Source organism: Ambystoma mexicanum, chromosome 12 (assembly GCF_040938575.1).
Source record: "Ambystoma mexicanum isolate Mex_15411 chromosome 12, UKY_AmexF1_1, whole genome shotgun sequence".
Lineage (NCBI taxonomy): Eukaryota > Metazoa > Chordata > Amphibia > Caudata > Ambystomatidae > Ambystoma > Ambystoma mexicanum.
The window spans coordinates 588,345,560-588,370,046 of record NC_090936.1 but is presented as its reverse complement, the minus strand read 5'-3'; the positions used below and the strand labels follow the sequence as shown (position 1 = coordinate 588,370,046).

General features: G+C 45.9%; 1 protein-coding gene across 1 annotated transcript in view; it reads right to left on the bottom strand.

Annotated features, from left to right (window-relative positions):
- Window positions 1–24,487, bottom strand: part of LOC138513838 (MLX-interacting protein-like) — a 652,779-nt gene that overhangs the window by 72,409 nt on the left and 555,883 nt on the right. Inside the window, exon 12 of the mRNA XM_069628950.1 lies at window positions 19,835–19,881. Coding sequence (XP_069485051.1) covers window positions 19,835–19,881 — 47 coding nt within the window. The remainder of the gene's footprint in view (window positions 1–19,834; window positions 19,882–24,487) is intronic.

Here is a 24,487-nt window from a genome sequence, read left to right as displayed (position 1 = left end):
TTAGAGAACTGTTCAAAAGACTCATTATACTTACCTGTCGGACTCTTGCCAGTGAAGTAAGTAGGCAGCAACGAGCCCGCATCAATCAACGCGCCCCTGCGCTGAAAGCAGGACGGAGAGCACACTTTCCAAGAAAACAAGGCGAGTTGTGGATCGAAGGGAAGGGTTGGACCCCGGAGAAGAAGGGGTTCAAGCACACAGAGACAATAGGGAGTTAAACTCTACCAATCCTGTGTTTCAGGCCCAGTCTCCAGTCGAGTAGACTCCAGGGAAGGGTTTGAGGTCGTAAGAGGTCAGAACAGGCTGAGTGATGTCCCCGTGGATACCAGGTGAGCGTTACAGTGACCAGTCCCAAGCTTGCAAACGGCAGTTGCATATAGGAGCCGTTTTTACAGAATTCCCGTCTGCTCCTTGAAGCGGGGCGCAGCTCCTAGGAGGGTGCAGGTCATTCTTGGGGCCCTGTGACGGGGGAGCTTGGGTGAACATGCATATGCAAGTACACCTCTTGCGAGCAACAAAGGGGGGGTAAGAGTGAGTGCGGAAGCGAAGTGTGTGTGCGCGTGTGGGTGTGAGAGAGAGAATGACAGGAGAGTGTGAAAGGCCACATGGCGGTTTTTGTATTCTTTTTTATTATTATTAAGGAGATAACGAGGAGGAAAAACAGGAGTGTGAGATCCTCCCCGAGTAAGGGGAGAAGGTGACGCCATTTGTTATTGAGACAAGGAGGATATAAAATGTAGGAGCTCCATATAATTAGAGATCTTGGATTTCTTGCCCAATATATTTCGGGTGGGGGAAGGAGGAAAATGAGTAGTTATTTTAGCTTTTTGTTTTAGCTGGTGGTTTTATTGCAGTTCATTATTGTTGTGTGATAGGTAAAGGCCCGGAGGGGGCGAGCAAGAGATGTGTGGGTGAGCAAGTGCGATGAGGGATAGTGTGCGCGAGGGTGGTGTTGCACGCAGGGGTTGATGGGGATGGCGGCATGGGCGACTAGTAGTGACGGGCATAACAGCATTGTGTGTCATGCATAATTAAAAGGTTTTTGGGGGGAACATAACAAGTGTCAATATGGGGGTAATGACTCCTCTTGAGTACATGTACAGTGTGTTAGCGTTGTATAAGGAGAAGATAGAGAAGTATCACAAACAGTGGGTGGCAGAGACCCAAGGGGGAATGCCCCACCCGTGGCCGGAGCAAGGGGCTAATAATAGAGATACTGGAACACGTGAACACATTCTTAACAGCCAAATAAAAAGGCAAACATATGCAGAACCCGGAAAGAGATTTTAGACTTGTGGAAGATGATAGAGGATGTAGAGGACACTGCCAGGTGTATGCCCCGATGCTAAGATAGTGCTACCCCAAATGTAGGGACCAAAGCAGCACAAGAGTAAGTGTTGCCACCAACGCCTAGCGAGGGGCTCTATCCACTTGCCGCCTGTCCAGCCACAAGATATACAAACCCAATGTTGTATGTGCCCCCACCTGCCACTGCCCCACCCCTATATCGACCAACCTCAACCAGCACTACGCAGCGGGAGAAAAAATTACAGAAAGAGTTAGAAGGGGCATTAGAGGCAACACAAGCAGAGTTGGCCCGTTTGAGGGCAATAAAAGAAGGGTAGAGCAAACCGGGGTGTGTGTTAGATGAATGAGGGCTGCAGACATTTTGTTCAGACTGGTTAGCACGGCCATTAAGGATGTGTGTTGAGAAACACTGTAGTGGAGATCGAAGGGTGGAAAGCGCAGGTTATGGAACAGTGAGGTTGGACAGGAAGGCACACCAAGGGGTACAGGACGGAGACTGGGACAGTGTGGAAGAATTCGAGGACAAGGAAGGTGAGGCACAAGGGGCTCCAGAAATTACACCAAAGGCTAGACAGATTGTGGGGCAAGCGATTGAGAAGCAGGTTTGGGCGAGTAGCAGTAGCAAGGATAGGGGAAGTGATGGACGGAAGGCGAGGCAGGGAGCGGGTACACAACTGCCGTTATTGCACAAGGGACATGGAATGCCGCATTACGTGCCATGGGCACAGATGGATAAGAATAATTTTATTAAATACACTCCCGCCCTTTTCAGCCGGGGCTGGAAAGTGGATATATGCCTTGAGAAACAGACAGCGGGAATACCTTTGGCAGCGGGAGACATGAAGAGTTTACTTGTCTCATTTGTGGGAGATCAGGCAGGGGATGTGTAGGTTAAGACCGGGTACCATGGTTTATTGAACTTCAGTTGGGTTTGAAAAATGCACATCTAATCATAAATCTAAAGATGGGAGCACGCTTCGACCATCAAATAACAATAACGCAGTCCTAGTCGAGTCTGTCAAAATAAAAGGGCCTATACTAATAAACCTATTGCCAATACTTACTTCTAAATCCAAATAGTGTGGGAAACAATGGTATCCAGTTAAATTTTCGAAAACACATTTTCGACATTCCAAAATCTCGGAACAGAAATGCAGAAAAAAAATGTCAGAATGTATTATTTTCTTTATTTTGTTTTCATTTTGTTTCGTTAGTAAAACAAAAGTGTCAATTTAAAAAGAAATGGGAGGTTGGGGGGGGAGCCCCCCTCCCCCCCCATTAAAAAAATATTTTTTTCTGCATTTGTGTGTAAAAAAAATGGCATTTCAAAAATGTGACGTTCGGAAATGTCATTATAAACAGGAAACAATGTTAAGCAAAAGAAAAGTGTTCAAGAAACGATATGTCAGGATATTCCAGCCGTTGGCATCTCTTCCCCACGTTTCAGCATGGGACAAGGCGGCACACTCGAGCTTAGTGCTCTCTTTCGCTTCTCTACCACGAGGATGTAGTTCAAAACTCCAACATTAAGACTTTCTGTGCCAAAGACTCTTTGCCATTCAAAGTTTCTTATTTCAGGGGGCCTGATGCAACACGACAAAACATTAAAGTTCCTTTCGTCTCAGGATTTTCGCTTATACAACTTCACGGGTGATTTACTGTTCACCCTGGGTCCCCCTCCACTGGGCTCAGACCCGCTTTAACAGAAAATCTGTCACTGGTCTCCCTCGGCCGGGCTCGTACCCAATATATGTACTTTTCCAAACTTACACTACTTCATCAAAATCGATGACTTTCGTCTGTGCATGGGAATTTCCTTGACACGTTGCAGGACCACTTTGATTCACAGTTATTCGTTCTCTTTCAACTGGTCTCCCTCCACCGGGCTCGGGCCAAATGGATCTACTTTTAACACTTCTCAGCTGGATAACTTACAGAGACCTTCGATTGAGCTCCCACGTGGTGCCGGACCACTCTGTGAAAGGTATTGTAGCTTGCTTTAAAGTTCAGTCACTCATCAGCAGTTCACTTCACTTGCGTCTCTTATCACACGCGTTTTAACAATGTTCGTTCTAGCACTCATCATACAATGTTGCTGCTTGCAACCTTAGCTTCAACACAGACCGGTCTTGTATCGGTCTCCACAATTCACTGGCTGTGTTGATTTCACTGAAGCTACTTTGTTCTTGGAGCCAAGGACGGTACAACGGCGGCTGTTGATTCTCCCCGCTTTGATTAGTGATGCGGGAGGGCCCCGGGTATCTCCGATACACAATACAGGATTTTATAGCCTGGTTTCCTTGTCTTACGCTTTCTATTCTCGAGTTTTGTGTAAAGTAACGGTTCCTTATCGAAAAGGTCAAGGGGACTTCTCTCCTGCAATTCTCTTCTGTTTTGCCGTCTTTCCTCTCTATTTCAACTGCCGTCCCAAAACCTCAGTTTCCTTGTGTGCTTTGCCACGCTCGTAGTGTGATGGGCAGTAATTGCCTAACCTTGCCTGGCCATTGTATTGGGACACGTCAGGTACACTGCTCGGGTGTTAGTCTGTTTTCCCTCATAGGGGGCTGGCTGTGAGAAAGTGCATGCGTTGTAAAAGGTGGTGGAGGTAGAGTTCCTAAATATCCTACCTGGTAGGATGGGGTAAAGGTGTTACAGAGAAGGGGATACCGTGTCTCACCATCCGGTGTCCCACTCCCACTCCCGGAATACTCCTCACCCAGGTGATCCTCCCGCACTGGTCCACCCCCCAGGAACTGGATCCAAAAGCGATGGCCATTGTCCTGGTCACCTGGATGACAGATCTCCGGGGGCTAGTGTGTGAAACACCTTCTGGTTTCTCACAGTACCCAGAGGTGAAGTTAGGCGAGGATGCACACGACAGTGCCCCTTTTAACAATGTTAGGGAATAAGTGTGGGATGCACTGTGACAGGCGTACTCCGATACACCAGATTTGCAGTCCTTAATGCAGTATGCTATGGGGGATGATGACGATCATGCGCAATCCATTTTAAAAGTTCAGGAGATGTGGAGAGCGGAGGTGGGTGTGACCAGTGGGACCGATCAATTCCTCTTTTCCTATTTTGTTATTAAAAGGGGATTACCCAAGGAAGTTCAGAAAGCATTCGACAAGAAAGTGGGGTGGAGGCGAAGGGGTGGTCCAAAATTCAGACCATTATTCTACATCATTGTATAAGGATTAAAGAATGAGAAAAACAAAACGGCACAGAGGTTGCAAGCTGAGGAAGCAAAACTGGTGCAAAAAAAAATAAGATAGCACTTGAAGGGGCAGTAAAAGCAAGTACAGAGACTTCGGGTGAAGCAGGCCGCCACACGCGTAAATGTGAGAATAGCAGCGTTTCGGCCAGGAGGAGGACAGGGACAGTGGGGTGGCGGTGGACCTCCTCAACAATACCCCGAGTGGCACCAAGGAGGTCAGCAATGGGGAAGAGGCTGGTTCAGAGCAGGTGGGGGGGGAGGTTTGAGGGATCGGTCCAGGGGGTTATGGGACTGTCTCAGTGTTGGAGCTGCGGCAAGTGGGGACATTTTGCAAGAGAGTATAGGAATAGGCAGGGGGCAGGGTATAACCCGTACGGCCAACATGCCGCTGCCCCACCTCAGACAGGTACCTTTCCACCCCAGAGGTTCACCTCTATTACCTACGAAATACACAAAGCATATACCCAGTTGCCACCAAGACCCCCACACATGCAGACACAAGCACCACCTAACACAGCAACAAGCTGCCCAGCAGAATACCTTGTACGAATGACAAATGCCCACATCCAATGCAGTACCAAATGGGACGGTAGCGCCTTATTGAGGGGACAGCATATAGGAGGAAACCCTTTCACATTCCCAGGTACCAATACCTACCCTGGTAAGGACAGCCCACAGAAAGCTCTTGAGTGCCCAGTCCTGTCCATGACTACCCACCCTGAAGAGGAACCCTTGGTGGGGGCTGAGATAAGTAATAAGCAATTCATCTTTATGGTCGACACAGGTGTCACTAAATCATGCATCAGTGAGGGAGATTTTCCATTATCTGGGGGAAACTCTTGACACACAGGTGTTCTCTGGGGCTATCGCAATGGTTCCTTACACAGAAGAGGTAGTTATTAAGAGGAGAGGAAAAGTGGTGTGTGCACCCCTACTATATTCTGACTCCTCCCCAGTAGATTTGTTGGGACGCAACTTGTAGAGCAAACTGAACATGACCATTTCGTTCACAGACAGTGGGATAGTATAAGCCAGCCCAGGTATGTGTGCCTTAAGGGCCATGGTGATCATACAGGTCTGAGGAGGGGAGGTGATGGTTCACGGCATTCCTGTTGATCCAGACATGTTCATGTATGGGATTACATTATTGCTTGACGCTGTGCCCCAAATTGGTAAGGAGTGTTAGCGAGTACCATCAGATTTCATTTTTCGACCAGTGGTGACCGCAGAGAGCTTGTGGCAGGCACAATACTCTCACTAGATTTACATGCCCAGGTTGTGTTAGTTAAAAGGATCATTGTGGTGGGCACCGTCTCTGATGGATGTGAGAGGCGTACTGTACTGTGCATTGACCCAACAGTGCCCCATAAAGAGGTCTCAGATGCAGACTTGTTTGAAGGCCTTGCTGATGATGGGGAGATTGTGTTAGCTATTTGTATCCCCTTTGAGATGATGGTACAATACCACAAAGTGCAATGCTTTGATGGCTCTTGTGGCCCGCCCCCTTTCACAGAAATAGATTTAGAACAGGTCCCGGAGAGATTATGGACAACTAATGCTCATGACGTAGGGATCTTGCAGGGGGTGCACGAATAACACTTAAACCAGGAACAGTGTTGCCACAAGGTAAACAGTACCCATTGTCCAAAGAGTCGGAGGAGGGTATAAGGGACCCCATTGTGGCCCTCCTGAATGAGGGGATAATAATTCCCTCCACGTCCCCATGCCACACAGCAATCTATCCAATAAAAAAGACAAAAGGGGAGGAGAGTTGGAGGATGATTCAGGACCTTTGTCCTCTAAAAGACATTGTCCAGGCAGAATTTCCTGTTGTTCCAAATCCTGCAATGATACTATGCAGCATCCCCAAGGAGGCGACCCACTTCCCAGTGGTAGACCTTACAAACACCCTCTTCTCTATCCCCCTGCATCCTGAATTGCAGTACCTCAGCCCAGTTAAGCATGGGGGAATGCATTTCAAACAGACAAGATTGCCTCAAGGGCACTGCGGTACCGCAGCATCTTCAACAGGATTTTATGTGCTGACTTAGGGAATATACAAGTGCCCAGTACCATCATTCAGTATGACGAAGATTTGCTAGTGTGTAGCGACAGTGAACAGCGGTGCAGGAAGGATTCCATCACCCTCCTGCAGCTACTGGCTGTAACGCTCACCTGGCTCCCACAGAGGCGCTGGTCCGGTCTGGGTTGCTGTGGCCTCTTCAAGCGTGATGCGCAGAATTCGGACCACCGATTGAACAGGGCCCCCAAATCTTGCTTGTCTGGCCCATAGGAATATCCTTCTGCAGATGAGAAAGGGGATTAACTGTCTGCTGAATAGTGTGCTTGCTCCCCCCTTTCCCCCTTCGTTCTCCTCTGACTTCCTCCAAAACCCCCCGGTTTAAGCTCACCTTATGGTTTGGAAGGATGAACTCTCCATCCTGCTTCTGGTGCAGGGGCGCGCGTTCGTCCAGTTACTTCACTGGTTTTCAGAATGGCGCTGGCAAATCCACTTGACTTTTCTGAGCGATACACCGTAAGTATGAAGATGCTAAAGTTCAAGTGTGAGCCTCCTTTTATGTTGTTTCTCCTAACCTGTGGTCTGTCCTTTATTTCAGGTGCAGAACCAAGGCAATGCGTTGAGGGGTTAAATTGCCGGTGGTAAAATCAGGTGAGCTAGTGATGAGAGCGACCCCTCTAAATGTCTTTATAATTCCGCAGTATTGTCTTTTGTCCTTTCCCCATAGGGGCCGGGGTGCGGTACCTGCCAAAGATGCAGCGCCGACCCGAGATGTGGAATGGTTCACCAAGAAAAGCCGGTAAGTAATATGGCTGAAAATCCGGCCTTCGTCTTGTGTTCCCTTGCTCACCTTTTGTCTCTTCTTCTCTCCCCTAGGTGCAGAAATGTGGCGACTGGTGCTGAGAGCCGCAATGGAGCCGGGCGGCGACTCGGGAACAGGTGAGTGAAGCGCGGCGCTGCAGCGTGCAACGCGGTGCTTTTAAATGGAAGTCCTCCTTCAGGAATGCTGGCCTGAAGATTCCGGATGCAGGTAAGAAGGTTGAATAAGTTCTTGGTTTTCACCTTTCTCTTCTCTTCTTTCCTTACAGGTGTTCCAGGTTCGAGGCGGGCGTGGCTGGAGTCCAGGTGCAGGAGCTGACACGGTGAGCGTTCAGCTGCTGGGATGCAGAACAACGCGAAGCACGTGTGGCTGTCCGGGCGTGGCTTAAATAGCCTTGGAAGAAGTTCCAGGTGAGTATTCTTCCACAGCCCCACCCAAGTAACAAAATAGTTCCCTCAGAAAAATAGTCCCTCCTAAGCCTCATTTGGCTTGGTTCTTCATGCAGCATGGTCTGCATCAGGTGAGTGTGCAGCATGGTCTACTTCAGGTAAGTGCACCAAACACTTCCCCTTATGAGCCTGGCGCCTATGGCGCCAGGACTGATGTCCAACATGAGCCTGGCGCCAACGGCGCCAGGACAGAGTCCAAAGAGCCCCTATAAAGGGCCGCTGGGCTTTTACCCGGGGGCGTGATGCCTGCTCCGGGGGGGGGGGCTGGGCCTGGCCTGGTACTCCGGGGGTAGGCATCATGACACTGGCATACATGGGGTGCAAGGTTGATAAGGTGAAGCTGCAATATTGCCTTTAAGATGTGCTCTATTTGGGCAAGTTGATACCCATCCATGGTAAGAGAATTATACCCAATCGAGCCGCCTTAATTGCGCAGCACACCCCAGCCCAAAACTGACAGAGAAATGCAGAAGTTTATAGGGTTGTGTAACTACTGCCGAGCATGGATTTTAGATTATGCCACATACACAAGGCCCCGATTGTAAGGCCTCAAGGAGGCTCAGAAAAAAGACCACAAGCTCACCTGGACGGACAGCTTCAATGATTATAAAGAGGTCATTTCCATTGCTCCAGTGCTAGCTACGTCTCTGACTATACCCAAGAGTTGTATTCTCATTCCAATGGCCAACTGATGACTGCTGTAATAACACAAAAAACATTATTGGCCACAAGCCATTGGCCTACCACAGCAGAGTGCTAGATTCCGGGAGGCAGGGTCAGTTTGCTTGTGAACAAGCACTTGTTGCGGCTGCATTTGTGATTGAGAAGAGCATCACAATTGTCATGGGGTGCGCCGTAACATTGTACATGGAGCATGCAGTGTTCGCCATTTTAGAATGTTCCAAATCAACATTGACAACACAACGGGCGTCCACATATGAAATCATTCTGGCCAGCCCAAACATCCATATGGTACAGTGTAAAACTCTAAATCCAGCCACATTCTTGACTGAACAGTGTTCCAAAGAGGATCTTGTAATGTAATGATTGTGGGACATTTGAGGAGGAGGATGACATCCCGAAAACAAGGGACATCCTGCTTGAAGGGGAGGGAGTTGCTCCTCGTTGATGGGTCAGCAACTATCGACCAGGAGTCGGCTTCAGGTATACTGGAGCAGGAGTGGTCCGACAAGTAGACTGGATCTATGAGACATTGGTGCAAAAAAGATTACCTATGCACTATTTGGCACAAGCAGCAGAATGTATAGCGCTTATCAAGGATCTTCTAGCATCTCAAGGGTGCTGCGTCACTATCTACTCTGATTCTGCCTATGTCACCACCACAGTACATGCAGGACTAGCACGATGGAATAGAAGGGGGTTCAGGAGGGCTGACTGGTCCACAGTGCAGCATCCAGCACTGTTATACAAACTGATCGATGCACTATCACAGCCCTCATTGACAGCAGTGGTGAAATGCACCGGCCATACTACCACCACCAACGAGGTCTCACTTGGTAACACTGCCACTGACCCGGCGGCGAACCAAGCAGCGTACCTTCCTGTCCAGACTGATTCGGGGTATCCAATAGTGCCACAGGACACAGAACAGCTACCAGACTCCAACAATTCTTTACCAATCACCCAATTAATAGAGCTACAAGGTCAGGCACCACAGAAAGAGAATGATTCATGGGTAAAGCGAGGATGCACACAGTCACCTACAGGTTTATTGTGGTGACAAGAAAAATCAGGCAAGGCGGTTATGCCGCAAGAGTTGCTGCAAGTCGCTTTCGAGCAGCTACATCATCCATCCCATGTTTCCAATAGCATATTGCTGCAGATATACAGGAGGACTGGTTTGTTCCAATCTGTAAAAGGCATCAACTACCATGATTAATTGCACCACCTGTCAGACATACAGTACTGGACTTACTCTCATAACTATCAGAGGTACCCTGACCCGTCCTACAGGGCCGTTCCACAAATAACATACTATGCGGACATCGGGGAAAGGTGTACCGGATCCCGCAACTTGATAGTGGTTGTGCATCCCTTGTCACGGTGGGTGGAGGCTGGGCTGGCCCTTGTGCACACCCTAATCCAAAATGCGCAGCCACGTTTTTGGTCAGAGGTATTCCCTCGGTGGGGCGTGTGCGATATAATTAGGTGTAACGCTCACCTGGTTCCCACGGAGGCGCTGCGTCGAAGGCACAGAACTCTGAAGATGGACAGGAAGGGCCCCTCTATTCTGGCTTCCCTGGCTCGTTGGATACCCTCCTGTGCGTGAAAAGGGAGTATTACCAACTGTGGAACAATGCTCAAGCCTCCCACTCCCTTCCAACCCTCCACGATACCTCCTCCACGATTCCCCGTGAAGCCTCACCTTAGGGTTTGGAAGGATGAGCTCTCCATCCTGCTTCTGATGCAGGGGCGCGTTGAAACCCAGTTACTTCACTTGATTGAGGATTGATGGGAGTTCAGGTAAGCTTGACTGTTCAGGTAAGGCGCTGTAAAAGTTCTGTTCAAAAGTTCAAGCTTAATAATAATGTTTGTTGTCTAATTGCAGCAAGCGCTAATGCTTATGTCTTTCTCCCCTTAGGGGCCGGGGTTCGGAGTGCCGGAGATATGGCGCCGACCCGAAGTGAAACAGTTCTGGATGAGCGCTCAGGTAATGTCTTTGCATTCGCTCATTCAATGTCTTTGTCTTTTTTCCCTATAGGGGCCGGGGTCCGGAGATGCCAGGAAGCGGCAGGACCCGAAATGCAGTGGGAATAATCCAACAGGTAAGACTTAAAAGGAAACTGAGCTTTCCTTATTCCTTTTCTCCCTCTCACCTTTGTTCTTGTCTTTTTTCCTCTAGGCGCCGGGGCGTAGCTGAATCCGGAAGATCGCTGCTGAAGATGGAAGCGCCTTGCAAAGGTGAGTAAAATGCAGCGCTGCAGCGATCGAAACGAAATGCCTTTAAAATGATGTCTTCCTTTTCAGGGCCGTTGGAGAAATGACTCCGGGATGCAGATTTAGCAGGTAAGGGCTTTTCTTCTCCTATTCTCTTCCTTTCTCCCCTTGCAGGTGTTCCAGGGTGCTGGCAGGCGTGGCTGAAGTCAGGATGCAGGAGCTGACACGGTGAGCGTCCAGCTGCTAGGTGCAGAACAACGCGAAGCATGTGTGGCTGTTCGGGTGGGGTTTAAATAGCCTTGGAAGAAGTTCCTGCTATGTATCCTTCCACCAATCAGGTATGTATCCTTCCCCGACCACACCCGGGTGGTGAAGTAGTCCTACAGGTTAAGTAGTCCCATTCAGGCCTCAAGAGGGCCTGGATGAAGCAGCAAGGTCTGCATCAGGTAAGTGTGCACCCAAGCACTTAAACACATATCCTCTTCTATGAGCCTGGCGCCTAAGGCGCCAGGACTGGGGTCCGCTAGGAGCCTGGCGCTTAAGGTGCCAGGACTGAGTCCAAAGGGCCCCGACTTGGGCCCGCTGAGACGTCCCTGGGGAAAATGATGTCTGCCTCTGGGGTTGCTGGGCCCGGCCTGGCTCCTTAGAGGTAGGCATCATGACATTAGGTCCGATAACAGCATGCACTTTTTTTAACAAGCTCTTCAAGGAAATAACAGCATTATTGGCCATAAAACATTGGTTGTGCACAATTTCACACCCGCAGGCCAACGGGATTGTGGAGAGGATCAATGGCCTGTTGAAAGGCAAGCTGTCTAAGGTGTGCACCATGTTAAAAAAGAAATGGGTGCACTGCTTAACACTCGCACTGTTTAGCATGCGCACACAACCATGTAAGGATCACCATTTATCGCCGCACAAGGTGGTAACGGGACAATGCATGCATATGCCCCTATCTCCGATCAGGAGTGCATCAGATGCTCACAGGGCTTTGTCTATTCTAGGGGACACATTTTGTAGTTATTTGCATGCCTGGACCAAAGCAATAAAATGTATTCCTCAACAGATCACACCGAACTGAAGACACCACCAGCTCTGCATCTGATGCACTACCTATGCCACCACCTCTTCAGCTCCTCCCAGGTGACTTCATTTTTGCAAAGAATTTTGTTCGCCGGTGGAGCGAGTCCTGATAAAACGGCCCCTTTGAGGTCATTTATACTACTTCCCTTGCAGTAAATGTTTGTGAGTTGCGGGAATGGGTGCATCTGTCTGATGTTCGTAAAGCGCCCCCGCCCACACACACCCCACCCATGTACCATTGATTGATAACAGTGCAAGCTGAATACAGTGCTGAAACACTCAACTTGGCATATAGTTTAAAGCAAAACACGTGTCATTACATTTTTCCTATGCATTTGGTTATTTTGCCCATTTTTGCTCCTTTTACTTTGATGGGCTTTAGAATTCGTGTGCTTTTTTATGGTGGAATTCTGGTCCTTTTATTTTTACCTTTTTGGTGTGCATTTCAATTGTGTTGCTTTTTTGTTTGTTTACAATAAACCTACCTCTGTGAAATACAAACACGCTGCTACGCACAAATAACTTTTTATTATTTTCCTCCTTTTTTACCATGGAAATGTAGGGATCGAACAACTCCATTTATAAAAAGAAAAATTCTCATTGGTATAACTATTCTCTTATGACAGTGTATTCCTTCATGTATACTTGCGTTATGCACCGTGTGGCCGGAGTATTCGCCATATTCATGTTTGGGCTAGGAATTTATTCAGGGCGTAGTTTTATAGTAGTGATATAAAAAGGGGGGAATAGGACATGCAACTATTAGTAATGTAAATAGTAATGCAGCTAGTAATAGCACATTGCTCACTAATAGCTCTACCAAATTTTTCATGTATGACAATGTCGTAAATATAACTGCAAATAAAACTAAAACAAATAACGCTGTGGCCATGATGCATAATACACTTGTCGATGTACAGGTTAATACTTCTGTTAATGATGCACTTCAACAACGGATGGGGAAGTTTACAGAGCTACATGTGTTTTCATTATTTTCTAGTTTGTTTTCTAAAATAGTTGCAAATTATAACTTTCTTTCCTGGTGTTTCAAGCTTTGGTAGGTCATCAAGGCTTAAAAGAAAGTGGAAAATTTAGATATGACAAGCATAAAATGACTTGGGTCAGATATGGTAAAAGATGTGCACCAACCAGAATTGAGTAACAAGTGATACACAGACATAAGCTCAGTGGTGAAAACAAAAGTTAATGGAGGTTGTTAAGTCTGTTCCTTGATTTCAAAAGCATCGGGTGCCCCCAAAGTATTAATGCCACAGGAGATCCCTATTGTGGAGGTGCAATATTTACTGCATCTGACACTGTGTAGGGCTGCAAAGCACTATCCAAGGACAAAGCCTGCTACTAGAAGTGGCAGATCGTGATCAACTGCAAAGTGCCCAAAACAACAAGAGTGTGCAGTGCCTGCAAAGACTGTACCTACAGCTGGAAGGCATCAAGTTCATGGCAAACAGATGGCAATAAACCACAATGAGCTGTATGGCAGGAGGATTGGTAGGAATTGGAGAAGAAGTAATAAACAACGTGAACAATTCATGTACCGGGTATTGGAATGAGCAAGTGGCAAAACTCACACTCACATGGATCGAAGCGATGGAGAAACCAGTGAAAGTGCAAACGCAGGAAGAATATGAACTGTGCTTTTACAACGAAGGAATCGTGTTTGTGGGGGCCAATAGTAGATGCAACAAGAATGTATACATCCCTGTATCTAAAGAAAGGGACAGCTGCTGTGATGGATAAATACTGGGTGTGCAGCCAGCAGGCGTTTCTGCACCTCCAGCCATCATGGAGGGGCACCTGCTTGCTGGCCTTGTTGCACTTAGCACTCCTGGTGGTCCCTGAAGAACATTTGATAGTGCGACTAGGTGGTTTGTCGGCTCCAACAACTACACCAGGGCCCGGCAGCCTCAGCATAGTGCTACCTAAAAAGAATATATTCTGCATCCTGCCTGAGAAGGGGAAGAAAGACATTTTAGTAAGAGACGATCAAACTATCTATCACAGGATTCCTCAGAACTATTAAAAGATCATAGAGCAACGCCTTGACTTGAACCCCCCTCCCACCCCCCAGGCCCCATTACAGTTCCCCCACCAGATCCCCAGCATTATACAGAGCAATAGGTAGATTTAGCAGGGGATAGAGGGTGTATTTACAGGACATGTACTCCTGACGAATGTGCACAAGCAGGTGAGAGTTTGCGTCACATATGCAGGGCATGGGTACCAAAGGACAGGCCACCTCCATATTTAGAAGCCGAAAGATTACAAAGGGAAAGGAGGGGTGAAAAGGGCAACAGACTCGCTTGTGAGTTTGTTAATATAGTATAAACAAAATGGGAGAATATTGGGAAGGAGTGACATTCGTCCCATGCCCCCCACTGCTTTCGAATGAGGCAGAGGCCTGGATGTGTGCAGTAGGGGCTCAGGGAGGATGGGTGTTGCTAGAGGTCATTACATGGGGATGGGAGTGTACATTTTTACTCTGGTATACAAGGGGAACTAAACTACATCTTGGATAGTTGCAGCCATGTTAGAATCGAGGCCCAGTTCTGTGTTAACGCCAGGGTTGCAGGCTGGAGTCACACACACACACACACACAAATAAAACGCATGCGTGCGGGAATGGGTTGATGATCGAGCTCCGGTGAGAAAGGTCAGTGCTGCAGAGATTCATAGACCCTCCATTGTCTCATGTTGCTAACATTTCGTATCCCAGAAGGAATGCGCCCTGCAAGGCCACAAGGGGGTTGAGGGCTTATTGAAAAGCAATCTCACGAGCAGAAAGGCACAAGACTCTTGCCTTCCCCGTTTCAACTTTAAGTACTAGCATTTAAATGCCCACAACCCAAGACCCCTGGCATTCCAAAGTACCAGCTAGTCTCAGACCACCGACCTTAAAACTGTTGGACCCTCAATCGATCAAGAGAGAACAGAAGGAAGGGATTAGTTGCCTTCACCGTAAGAAATGTGATTTGTGCTGCAAGGTACTGGGAGGGAAGAAACATCATTGCCAAAATGAGTGTGGGAAGCTTAGGGAGGGCACCAACGTGTCTAGAATCAAGCTGTAGTTAGTTAGAAGTGATGGCCTCAAGGTCTCTTCTTAGCCCACGTCTGCAGTACCAGGTGCACATTAGGTTAGAGATAGGGAATGCATTGTATTTCTTTGCTTAACAAGCAATTCACTGCAACTTTGTGCCTGCTGACGTGCAAGGAGGATCCCACGTGGATGAAGATGGACAGACAGGGCTGGGATCAATGGCCTGGCATCCCATATGGAGCAGGTAGCCTATTTATAGGGTCATGCCAACCTTCTATTTAATTTCGTCACTGATGACGCTGTGTACCTTTACAAAAAGTGTTGTTTGTACTAATTTTACCATAACGTTCCATGGCAGCAGAGCTCTGGCACATTTCTATTTTTGTGGAATGAAAACTTTGTTCTCCTTGCAAGAGGTGTTCTGGGCCTTTTTTCCCTAGTGGATTCTATTCTTTCTAGTATGAGCGTTGAGGGGCTTCTCTACACATCCCAGGTTGGCTCTTGCTGCAGCTGTTCAACCAGTGTACCGTCATCCCAGCTTGGAGACCTTGCAGTGGCGTGTCCTGCTGCACTTGTTGCAACCACCACTTGTGCCATTAGTTAGGGTCACTACTGCTCCTTCTTTGAACTGAAGCTGTGGATCCGACACTTCGCCTGGTCTTTATCTGGGGATTCCTCAGAAATAAGCTAATGTCTATGAGAGCTGCTGCTCTGGGGCCGGGTCTTGGTTGATGGCCTTGCTCATCTGGAGGACAACCACAACATCTCTCACTACTGCAGGCTCTGTAACAACTACTCTGACTGCCTTTCTTTATCTCAGAGATCCCTGTGTTAGTCTTTCTTTCATAACTTGTTTACTGTTTGTTTTAACCATCATTCACCTCAGGATAACTCACAGGAAAAATTCTTGCCTGAGAAAAATATCCTTAACATAGAGGCCATAATTACGATTTTGGCTATGTTTCCTATCAAAATACTCCTAAACAGTAGTACCATTACTGCATGCAGTAAGCATGCAATAAATGTAAGGGCCTGCATGGTTTCAAGCATTGCTGGCAACCCCACGTTATTCCCCATAGGTCTCTAGGATCCGTAATTACTAGATGCTGTAACACTTTTGTGTGACCGCACAAAACGAAAGAACTTTAAATCTAAGGGTTGGTACATAAATGGTGATCGAATTCAAGAAACAGAAAGCCCTACTTGGGGATACCTATTAATGTAAGCAATAGCGACGCCCCTAGGGAAGTATGTTTGAGACGTAAATTAAAGATGCTTACTGCCCAGGCAAGACTGATCAAATTCAGGTACTGTAAATTTTCACCGACGCCCCTAATAACTTTCTATAGCATGAAGGTTGTCCCTATTTTAACATATGGGGCTGAATGTTCACTTCAGTTAAGTGAAGCTATGGCAAATCCTAGAGGGTCTTTTTTGGAGACAGGTTCTTGGGCTCCCAAACTGTGTGCCAATGGCAGTGATAAGGAAAGAGTTAGGCTTGACTTCTCTGATTACCTGTGTGAGCTGGAAAACACCATCTGTCTACCGGAAATGCAAATTGCCGCCACCTGAAAGTGGCCTAATGATGCTGGAGCAGGCGCTTGAGACAGAAAGAGCATTTACTTGTGGAATGGGGTAACAAATGTTTGGATTTGTTGAACTCAATTGATACAACAGAGAAATTACTTGTCGAAAATCCAGACTATGTCAAAAAACGCTTCTATGAATATGACTGAATTGAGTCCTTGGAGGTTGCACAATCGTCCAAACTTTATGGGAAATATTGTGTTACAGTCAATAAGCGTGGAACAATCCCCACATACTTGAGTAAGTTTCCTTCAGAGGAATTGCGTCAGTAATTCCGAAGACTTCAACTCAACATTTTTCCAACTAAAGAGATCCTTGAAGTTAGGAAACCAAAAGGCACAAGAGACAATGCTTGCAGACTTTGTGGACATAAAAGGGAGTCGCTTCGTCATCTGATTATGAGGTGTCATGGTGTGATTGACCATCGACGAAACCTGCTATGTAAATTCTTTGCGAACAATCGAATTTTTACCAAAAAAGACATTTGGCTACTTTAGTTACAAGGATCCAGGTTATCTATGACTTTTGCTTTACTAGAGTTAGTGACAATTATTATCACAAAGCTTGAAGGAAATGAGTGAATCCAAATGGTTGAATCATTGTCACGCTCTAGCTGTTTTTATTTCCTCTCTCTATCTAATTGTCATTTGGAATTGTGTTTTTAAATTGTAAATGGCTAAAAAGCTTCCATTGAAGCTAAATGCTAATAAAAAAATAAAAAGAAAGTAATGCTTTTGTGTGTCCGCACAACAGCAGGAGATGTGAAAGAGGATCAAGCCTGAAACTCAGAATTTAGCAGTGGTAAAACATCCAATATTCTGAAATATCAGATGTCTTACCACTACCAACATATTCATAATAAGGCTCTTAATCCATGTCTTCTAATGTGTATTTGGGAGGATGGGCAGACATATTCTCCCAAAAAAGGTAAAAAGGGCCTGTTGGACAGTTCTCTCATTGAGAGTGTGATTGAGCATGCTGACACAATTTAACATCTACAGAATAATATTACTGGCGTGATCCCAAAAACCTCCCCCTATCCACTCAGGACATGGACAACACTCTGGAAAAACAGGATAGGAAGAGTATAGTATCACTACGAGGAAGATATCTACTCAAATTCTGTCTCTATGGTTATATATTTACAGGTTTAGTCACAATCCTTGCAAATGCTCCACAATATATCCATTTTACAAATCACAAATGAGTCTTCAAAAAAAGCTCATCCATCATATCAATTTCAAAAACATTGCTTTATTAAAATCAATACAACTGAACTAAATGTAACTTACACTTAAAAACAATTATTGTATTTAATAAAGTGCAGCAGGGTTAGTACACATGTACAAAAGAACAGCATACATGTAAACTTTCCCAAAACTTTGACTAATTCCCTCTGTTTATCTATATTATTGAGGGCGACTCAGAAGGGTACAATTTCTTTTTAGCAATTCCCTTTCGAAAAAATTAATGCCATCTATAAGAACACAGAGACACTCTTTATTTAGCAGAAAAACCTCAGAGATGGCATTTCACAACATCACAACGAAAAAGGCCATCTTGTCGACGCCTTGTGTTTCAGCCTATTTTTGATGGTCCTGGCACAGCCTCTAGCTCACTGCATTATTTTCCGTTCATGTTGAACATTTGAATGTTCAAATTAATTTAAGCCAACATTAAATGTGTCACCCCTTCCAGCGAGGTCCATCCTTTCATTCTTTTGGCCTATGTTTGTTTATCCAGCCTGCAGTAAATGCATCATATCACATTTATCCACATCGTCCAAAGATTAAATCCATCTCCTCTAAACGTTTTGTGAATGGACAAACGTTTTTCTTGCCTTGCAACACTGGTTTTCTGTCAGCCACAATGTGTGGTGGTCTCTCCTCGTGTGTAAACTAGCCAGCTCGTAGTGATACTATACCACCCATGCCTGTTTTTTTGACAATTTTACATCCGATTATAACCCCCATTCTTCTTGAACTGTAGGGGGAACAAACCGATCTAAGAAATAAGTTCGGAGTCTTCATAGGAATCTGCTGGGCAGGCTATTGGGACCAGCTGATCTGAAGAGTGAATTTGCAAAGCCAGCAGTACTGAAAATAAGGAACAAGACATGGTGGGCTTCCTCTGGGCTTTATCAGAACCACTAGACTTGTGATGCAACAGGACTAGTCTAGTCTCTCAGTAACCTGCTTTCTAATGCCATTCAAACTCTGGAGTCTGGTTTATTAGGACACAATACAGGATGTCTGAGCAAGATTTGACTGCCAAAGTCTCAGCCAGAATCACATATATAGTGTCACAATGCAGCATCATATTAGTGAGTGATCTAGTGACAGAGAGGACCTCCTATAAGCACTTAGTTTTAGGACATGTTGGTAAAGGATAGCTTCCGCCAGTGTTAAGCTGTAAAGTTACCTCAGAACAGTCTTTTTGTGTTAAGACCATTGAGCAACAAGTGGTACATTCGTACGATGGGAGGTAACAAGGTAACTCGGGTTGAAGTCCAGCGTTACACCATGAGTGTGTACCTCAGGGATGCACCAGGTGAACCTTCAGCTGAAGAACCCTCTGAATGCTAAAGTCCTTCTCCAGTTTGATAAGTCGGAGTAGAACAGATCCCCATGGTCAGGGAACCTGCATGAAGAGGAATATGCTCACACGTCTGATAAGTTCCTGGATGTATACATTTCCATACATTGTTGTAATTAGTCCTTAATCGCCCTATAAAACAATCTATTCATAATTCAAATATAAAGGATTAAGGTGCTAAGGTGCCAGGTGCTCCAAGAAATTAGATCTGTGGGATCCACATTCTTTAAAACTCATCCCGTGGCATAAGCATGAACCCTAGAACTAATGTGACAAAACCACTGGGGGAGAACACTCTTCGCTATGTCCATGCACAAGCCTATGTGTAGTACAATTGTGTGGCTGATCAACCTGAGCAGAAAGCAAGGCTCTAAATGGTAGCTTGTCGGTGTGTGGGGCCAGTGACATTGTGGAGTTGCATGTATGTCAAGCTCCCAAAATGCTCTTAGCCCCTTCTTATAATTGGAGATTGCCCCAACAATCTTTAAAGTGACAGAACCGTGCCTCGGGGGAATTACATGTGTGATTCCAGCTATAGAAACCTATGTCTATTAAGAGCACATTCCTACGGCCCTTGTGTGTCCATCTCTATAGAAATAATTCCAGTTCAAAGAACATTCCCCAGGTAGAAACATCTTTCCACAGCCCCAGTATGTGCCAATATATTGAAGCAGTAACTTATACAGTAATGTCCGTCAAATAAAAACATTCCTTCAGAGTCATAACAAAGCTTCTTGTATGAAAGCACTTCCTGTCATAAGACCTTTGCACCAGCCATTGTGATGCTGAAAAAGAGTGTTACCTTTGCTGACAACGTGTTTCTGTCTCCAGATGAAGTTTCTTCCTCGTCTAAACGCAGAGAGTGGGGAAACATGAAAGACAAATGTGACACTTGTGGTAATCCGTATGCAAATGTACACAAATATATAGTGTCAGAAGAGCATTACCAGAATCGACAGTAAGGCAGTCTATAGTGTAGTAGAAATCTGGAAATTTGGTAAATTAAACGTACTTACCTGGCATGAATATCCACATAAAAGCACATAACCAAGGGTTACAGAGACTCTACATGGATGGATCACCTACTGCTAAGGTTTATACCCACTGAAACCCATGATAGTTCTTGGTAGAAAGCCACTCTCCTGACCCCATGCAACATTGCGTGTACAAACACACACGCGGAACAGAACCATGCCGTCTGTAATAAGTATAGAAGGTTTCAGAACCTGTCTAAAACAAATGTTTATGCATTACCAGATTTGAAAAAAGCTTGTGTTCATCTATTTTTGCACTTATTTTAAAATGTGTAGTTTTGTATGGATCTAAATGGGGGCACAAGATGCTCTGCAAATAGAAGTTAAAAAAAACAGCAAAACCTGTGGCGTGACTCACTGGTGTAACTCAGGGACACTGGCTTTTTAGGATCATTCATATTGCCAGTCACCCAAGTAGCTTTATAGTTAGTTGCAGAACCAGTGATCCACATATGCACAACCATTGCCCATCAGCACATTTCAACCATTTCTGGTCAGGTTAGGGCAACTGAGCTACATTGATGAGGGAAGTTGGGTGTCAGTAACATTCCAGAGAGCGAAGGAGATCCTTCGTAAAGCTCTTAGCAGTGGACTAAACCATCTGTTGGTGATCGTTATCCACTCATATAGGTAAATGGCAGGCCTATCCAAAGCTGCTATGTAAGGGGACTAGGGACACCACAGCTAGGGTGGAGGGAGCCCACGGTGAGGTAGAGAGACATAGGAACCCCCTTAGTTTCAACGTTCCCAGGCTAGTTGTATACAGGTTTAATTAAATACAGTAAAACTACTCTGACTGGATTTTTGAGACCATCTGTGACATACCATAACAACGCAATGCCAGTAAAAAAAAAAAAAAAATCTGTTGATTGACGAGTGAGAATCCCAGATCAAAACAAGTTGCAGATTTTGCAACTTGTGTTCTTTCAGCTGAACAGAACCGCATTTTCAATTGTTAAGGCATTTAAAAGGACGTTGGGCAAGCAGTGAGAAGTTACTTCAGCTGGATTAGTTATGGGTTCCTACAAAAGTGGCAAGTTGGTGGCATGTTTTAAAGTACTGAGCATACGATAGGGATAAGGCATACCTGGTTAGCATTTAGTTAGCTGGGTAAGCACCCAGGATTCTGAAACCTCTGAAAACTAAAGCAGAAGGGGCAACAGAATGACAATTATTGACACTGCTCCTCGTTATCATTCAGTGTTTTTTTAACCTCTGTATAACTCCTCTTCAAAACAAAAACGTACAATCACAGAGTGTGTGAGAGGACAACTCTACAAGCAACTAAGCTAGGTTCTATTAGAGTGTGCCCATTCTTAAAAAGGTCTACAGTGGAATTAACAACAAGATACTTTAGTAATATAAAACAATGTCTTTGCTCAGTGCCCCCCCATCCCTTCAGATTAGATTCTGATGGTGCTTTTACAGGCAGATGAGTTGGCTGTTCATTTACAGTCTGACGATTCACGGGATCTCGTCACTTCTCCCCAACGGGGAACCCTTCCCTGTCAGGCGAGGGAGGTGTGGCTGCTACCCAATAGCACCCCTAAGGGTGGTGGAAAGTACAAAGCATATGAATATAGAAACAGTGCAAGTTAGTCAGGCATACATAATAGTCAGAACTATACGTCTTTTCAGCATGACAATTGGTCATCTGAAGTGGCTAACCAAAGTTTGGCTTTGTGTTTGAATAGGTTCAGAGATGATAGATTTCTGATAGTGAGAGGCACAGTGTTCCAAAGTTTGGCTGCCAGGACTGGGAAGCTAACCCCTCTGGCTGTTTTGAGCTTATATCTAGGGATCGAGAGGCTCTGGCTGTGGGCAAACCTGAGTGACCAAGGTGGGATATAATGAGTGAACCGCAAGGCTAGGTAGGAAGGGGCCTGGTTGTTGATGCATTTGTAGGTAAGGGTCGGAGATTTTAGTGAAACCCTTTGGGCGACTGAAAGCCAGTGAAGGTTCTTCCTAGTTGCAGAAATGTGTGTTGATCTAGGGATGTTGAGGGCAGCTCTAATGGTGTTATTTTGAGTGATCTGGAGTTTATTGAGGTTACACTGGTTAGTACCTGGTACGGGGTATTACAGTAGTCCAGTTTGGACATAACCAAAGTCCTGGCAAGGGTGATGCAGTTCTGAGTAGAGAGGAATGGGCGACAGGCTGTGATCAATTTACATGTGTAAGCCGATGCGGCAGCAAATGCATTGGTTTGTCTGTGGAGGGAGAGTGTGGAATCTAGGTAGATTCCAAGGGTTTTTGTGTCTTTGGAAACTTTGATGGAATTGCCATCGATATTGAAGGAACCGAACAAAGGGTTTAGATTGTTGAGTCTTTGTTGTGTACCTAGGATCAGGAGCTCTGTCTTGTCATCATTAAGACAGAGCTCATGTTGTGCAATCCAGGCTTGGATTACTTGGTAAATGTTGTTTAAGGATTTAGAGTCTACAATGTAATCACCAGTAATGGGAATAGGTATCTGGGTGTCATCGGCATAATTAGTATAGGTGATACCCAGATTGTCAAGCACATCAAAACGGGTTTAGTGAACACATTATAGAGAGTTGGGGATACACAGGACCCTTGAGGGACCCCACAGAGGACAGGCGCTGGGTCTGCAGATGAGGTTGGGGAGAATACTCATGTGTCTATTGTCTAGGAATGACCTAATCCAATTGGTGGCCTTGTCGGAAAAGTGGGCTGCGGATTTCAGGTGTTGACACAAGATTTGGTGATTGACCAAATCGAATGCAGCAGATAAGTCCAGTAGGAGTAGTAGTGCCAATGTGCCGTTGTCCTTTAGATCCTCAATTTGGGTTTTGAGGTCAAAAAGGGCTGTTTCAGTCCTGTGCTTGGGTCTGAAGCCGGATTGTCTAGTGCCTAGAAGGTTGTTTGTTTCCAGATAGTTCTGTATCTGTAAGTAGGCTGTTCTGTCTAATATTTTTAGGAGAAACGGGACTGTAGTGATGGGCCTGTAGTTAGTTGGAATCTCAGGATCAAGGGTCGGTTTTTTTAGGAGAGGGATGACCCAAGCATCCTTCAAATTGTTGGGGACCACTCCCGATTGAAATGAGGAGTTGATGAAGGTAGTTATGAAAAGAGCAAGGTCGTGGGCTGATTCCTTAATAATAGGTGCCGGATGGGAGTCACCTTGACAATTAGAAGGTTTTAAGTTACAGATGATTTTTTCAACCTCGGGGATGGGGGGGGTGGCGTAAAACTGAATGGCATGTGAGAGAATGGGGTGGTCGTTTTAGGTGGCAAGGTTATAGTTAGGGGGAGTGAGAAGGGTGCTTTGTTTGGCATTGATTTTGGATTGCAGAGTAGTTATTTTGTTAAGGAGTGCATTTTGAATATTATTGCACCAAGTGCTGTCTTAAATGCAAGAATCGGGGACGGGTGAGGGAGATTCTAATTCTTTGAGAATTTTAAATAACTCATTTGTGTTAGATTCGGCTTGAGATATGCGTTGGTTGCAAGTCTCTTTTTTGGCTAATAGGATAGTTTCCTTGTAGTTAAGTGAGGTGATGAGAAGGGAGTCTGGTTAGCCATGCTAGGATGACTTTTCCAGAGCGCTTCGGCCTTACGCTTTTCTTTGCGCAGAACTCTGAGCTGTGGGGTGAACCATGAGTTCAGATGGGATCGTTGTTTGGCTTTGCGTATTTTAAGCGGGGCTATGGTCTCAAAGGCTTTGAGCAAGGTAAGATTGAAGGTGTCTACTAGGACGGTAGGGTCCTTGTGCAGCGAGGCGCAAATGTTGAAGATTGGAAGAATGAGAGGGAGCAGTTTGTCCCTGGTAATGTCCTTTTTGTTCCTGGTGGGTATAGCAGGTGCTAAGGTGGGTTTGGGCTGATGGTTGGTGGCTGGCAAGTGGAAGGTAATGATATGATGGTCAGACCAAGCACAAGCAGAGTTAGAGCTGATCGTGGTATTACAATTGAGGTCTGATATCCAATCGAGCGTTCTACCCTTATTGTGGGTAGGTTTGAGGATGCGTTGCTGGAATCCTAAATTGGCAAGGGTGGTGGCAACTTCGATGGCCATATAGTCCTTAGGGTCGGAGAGGCCAAGGTTGAGGTCACCTAGAAGCAGTACCTGAGAGTTAGGCTTAGTGTTGGCAGACAGAATGGATGTAATATCATCAGTGAATGAGCCAAGTGGTCCTCGGGGTCTGTATATGAGGTGTAATGTTGCTGTGTTAGTTGGTGAGAGGGATAGTTTCAGTGATCGGGATTCTGCAAAGCTGAGTTGGGAGTAGTTCTCATGGTGATATTGTCTCTGTGTATAAATGCGGCGACTCCTCCTTTGGACGAGTTGGACTGGCGGTCATTTCTATTGATAGCGTAGCCGTTAGGTATGGCTAGGGCGAGAAATGGGCCAGAGGCGGCATGTAACCAAGTTTCCGTGATGGCTAGGAAGTCAAGGTT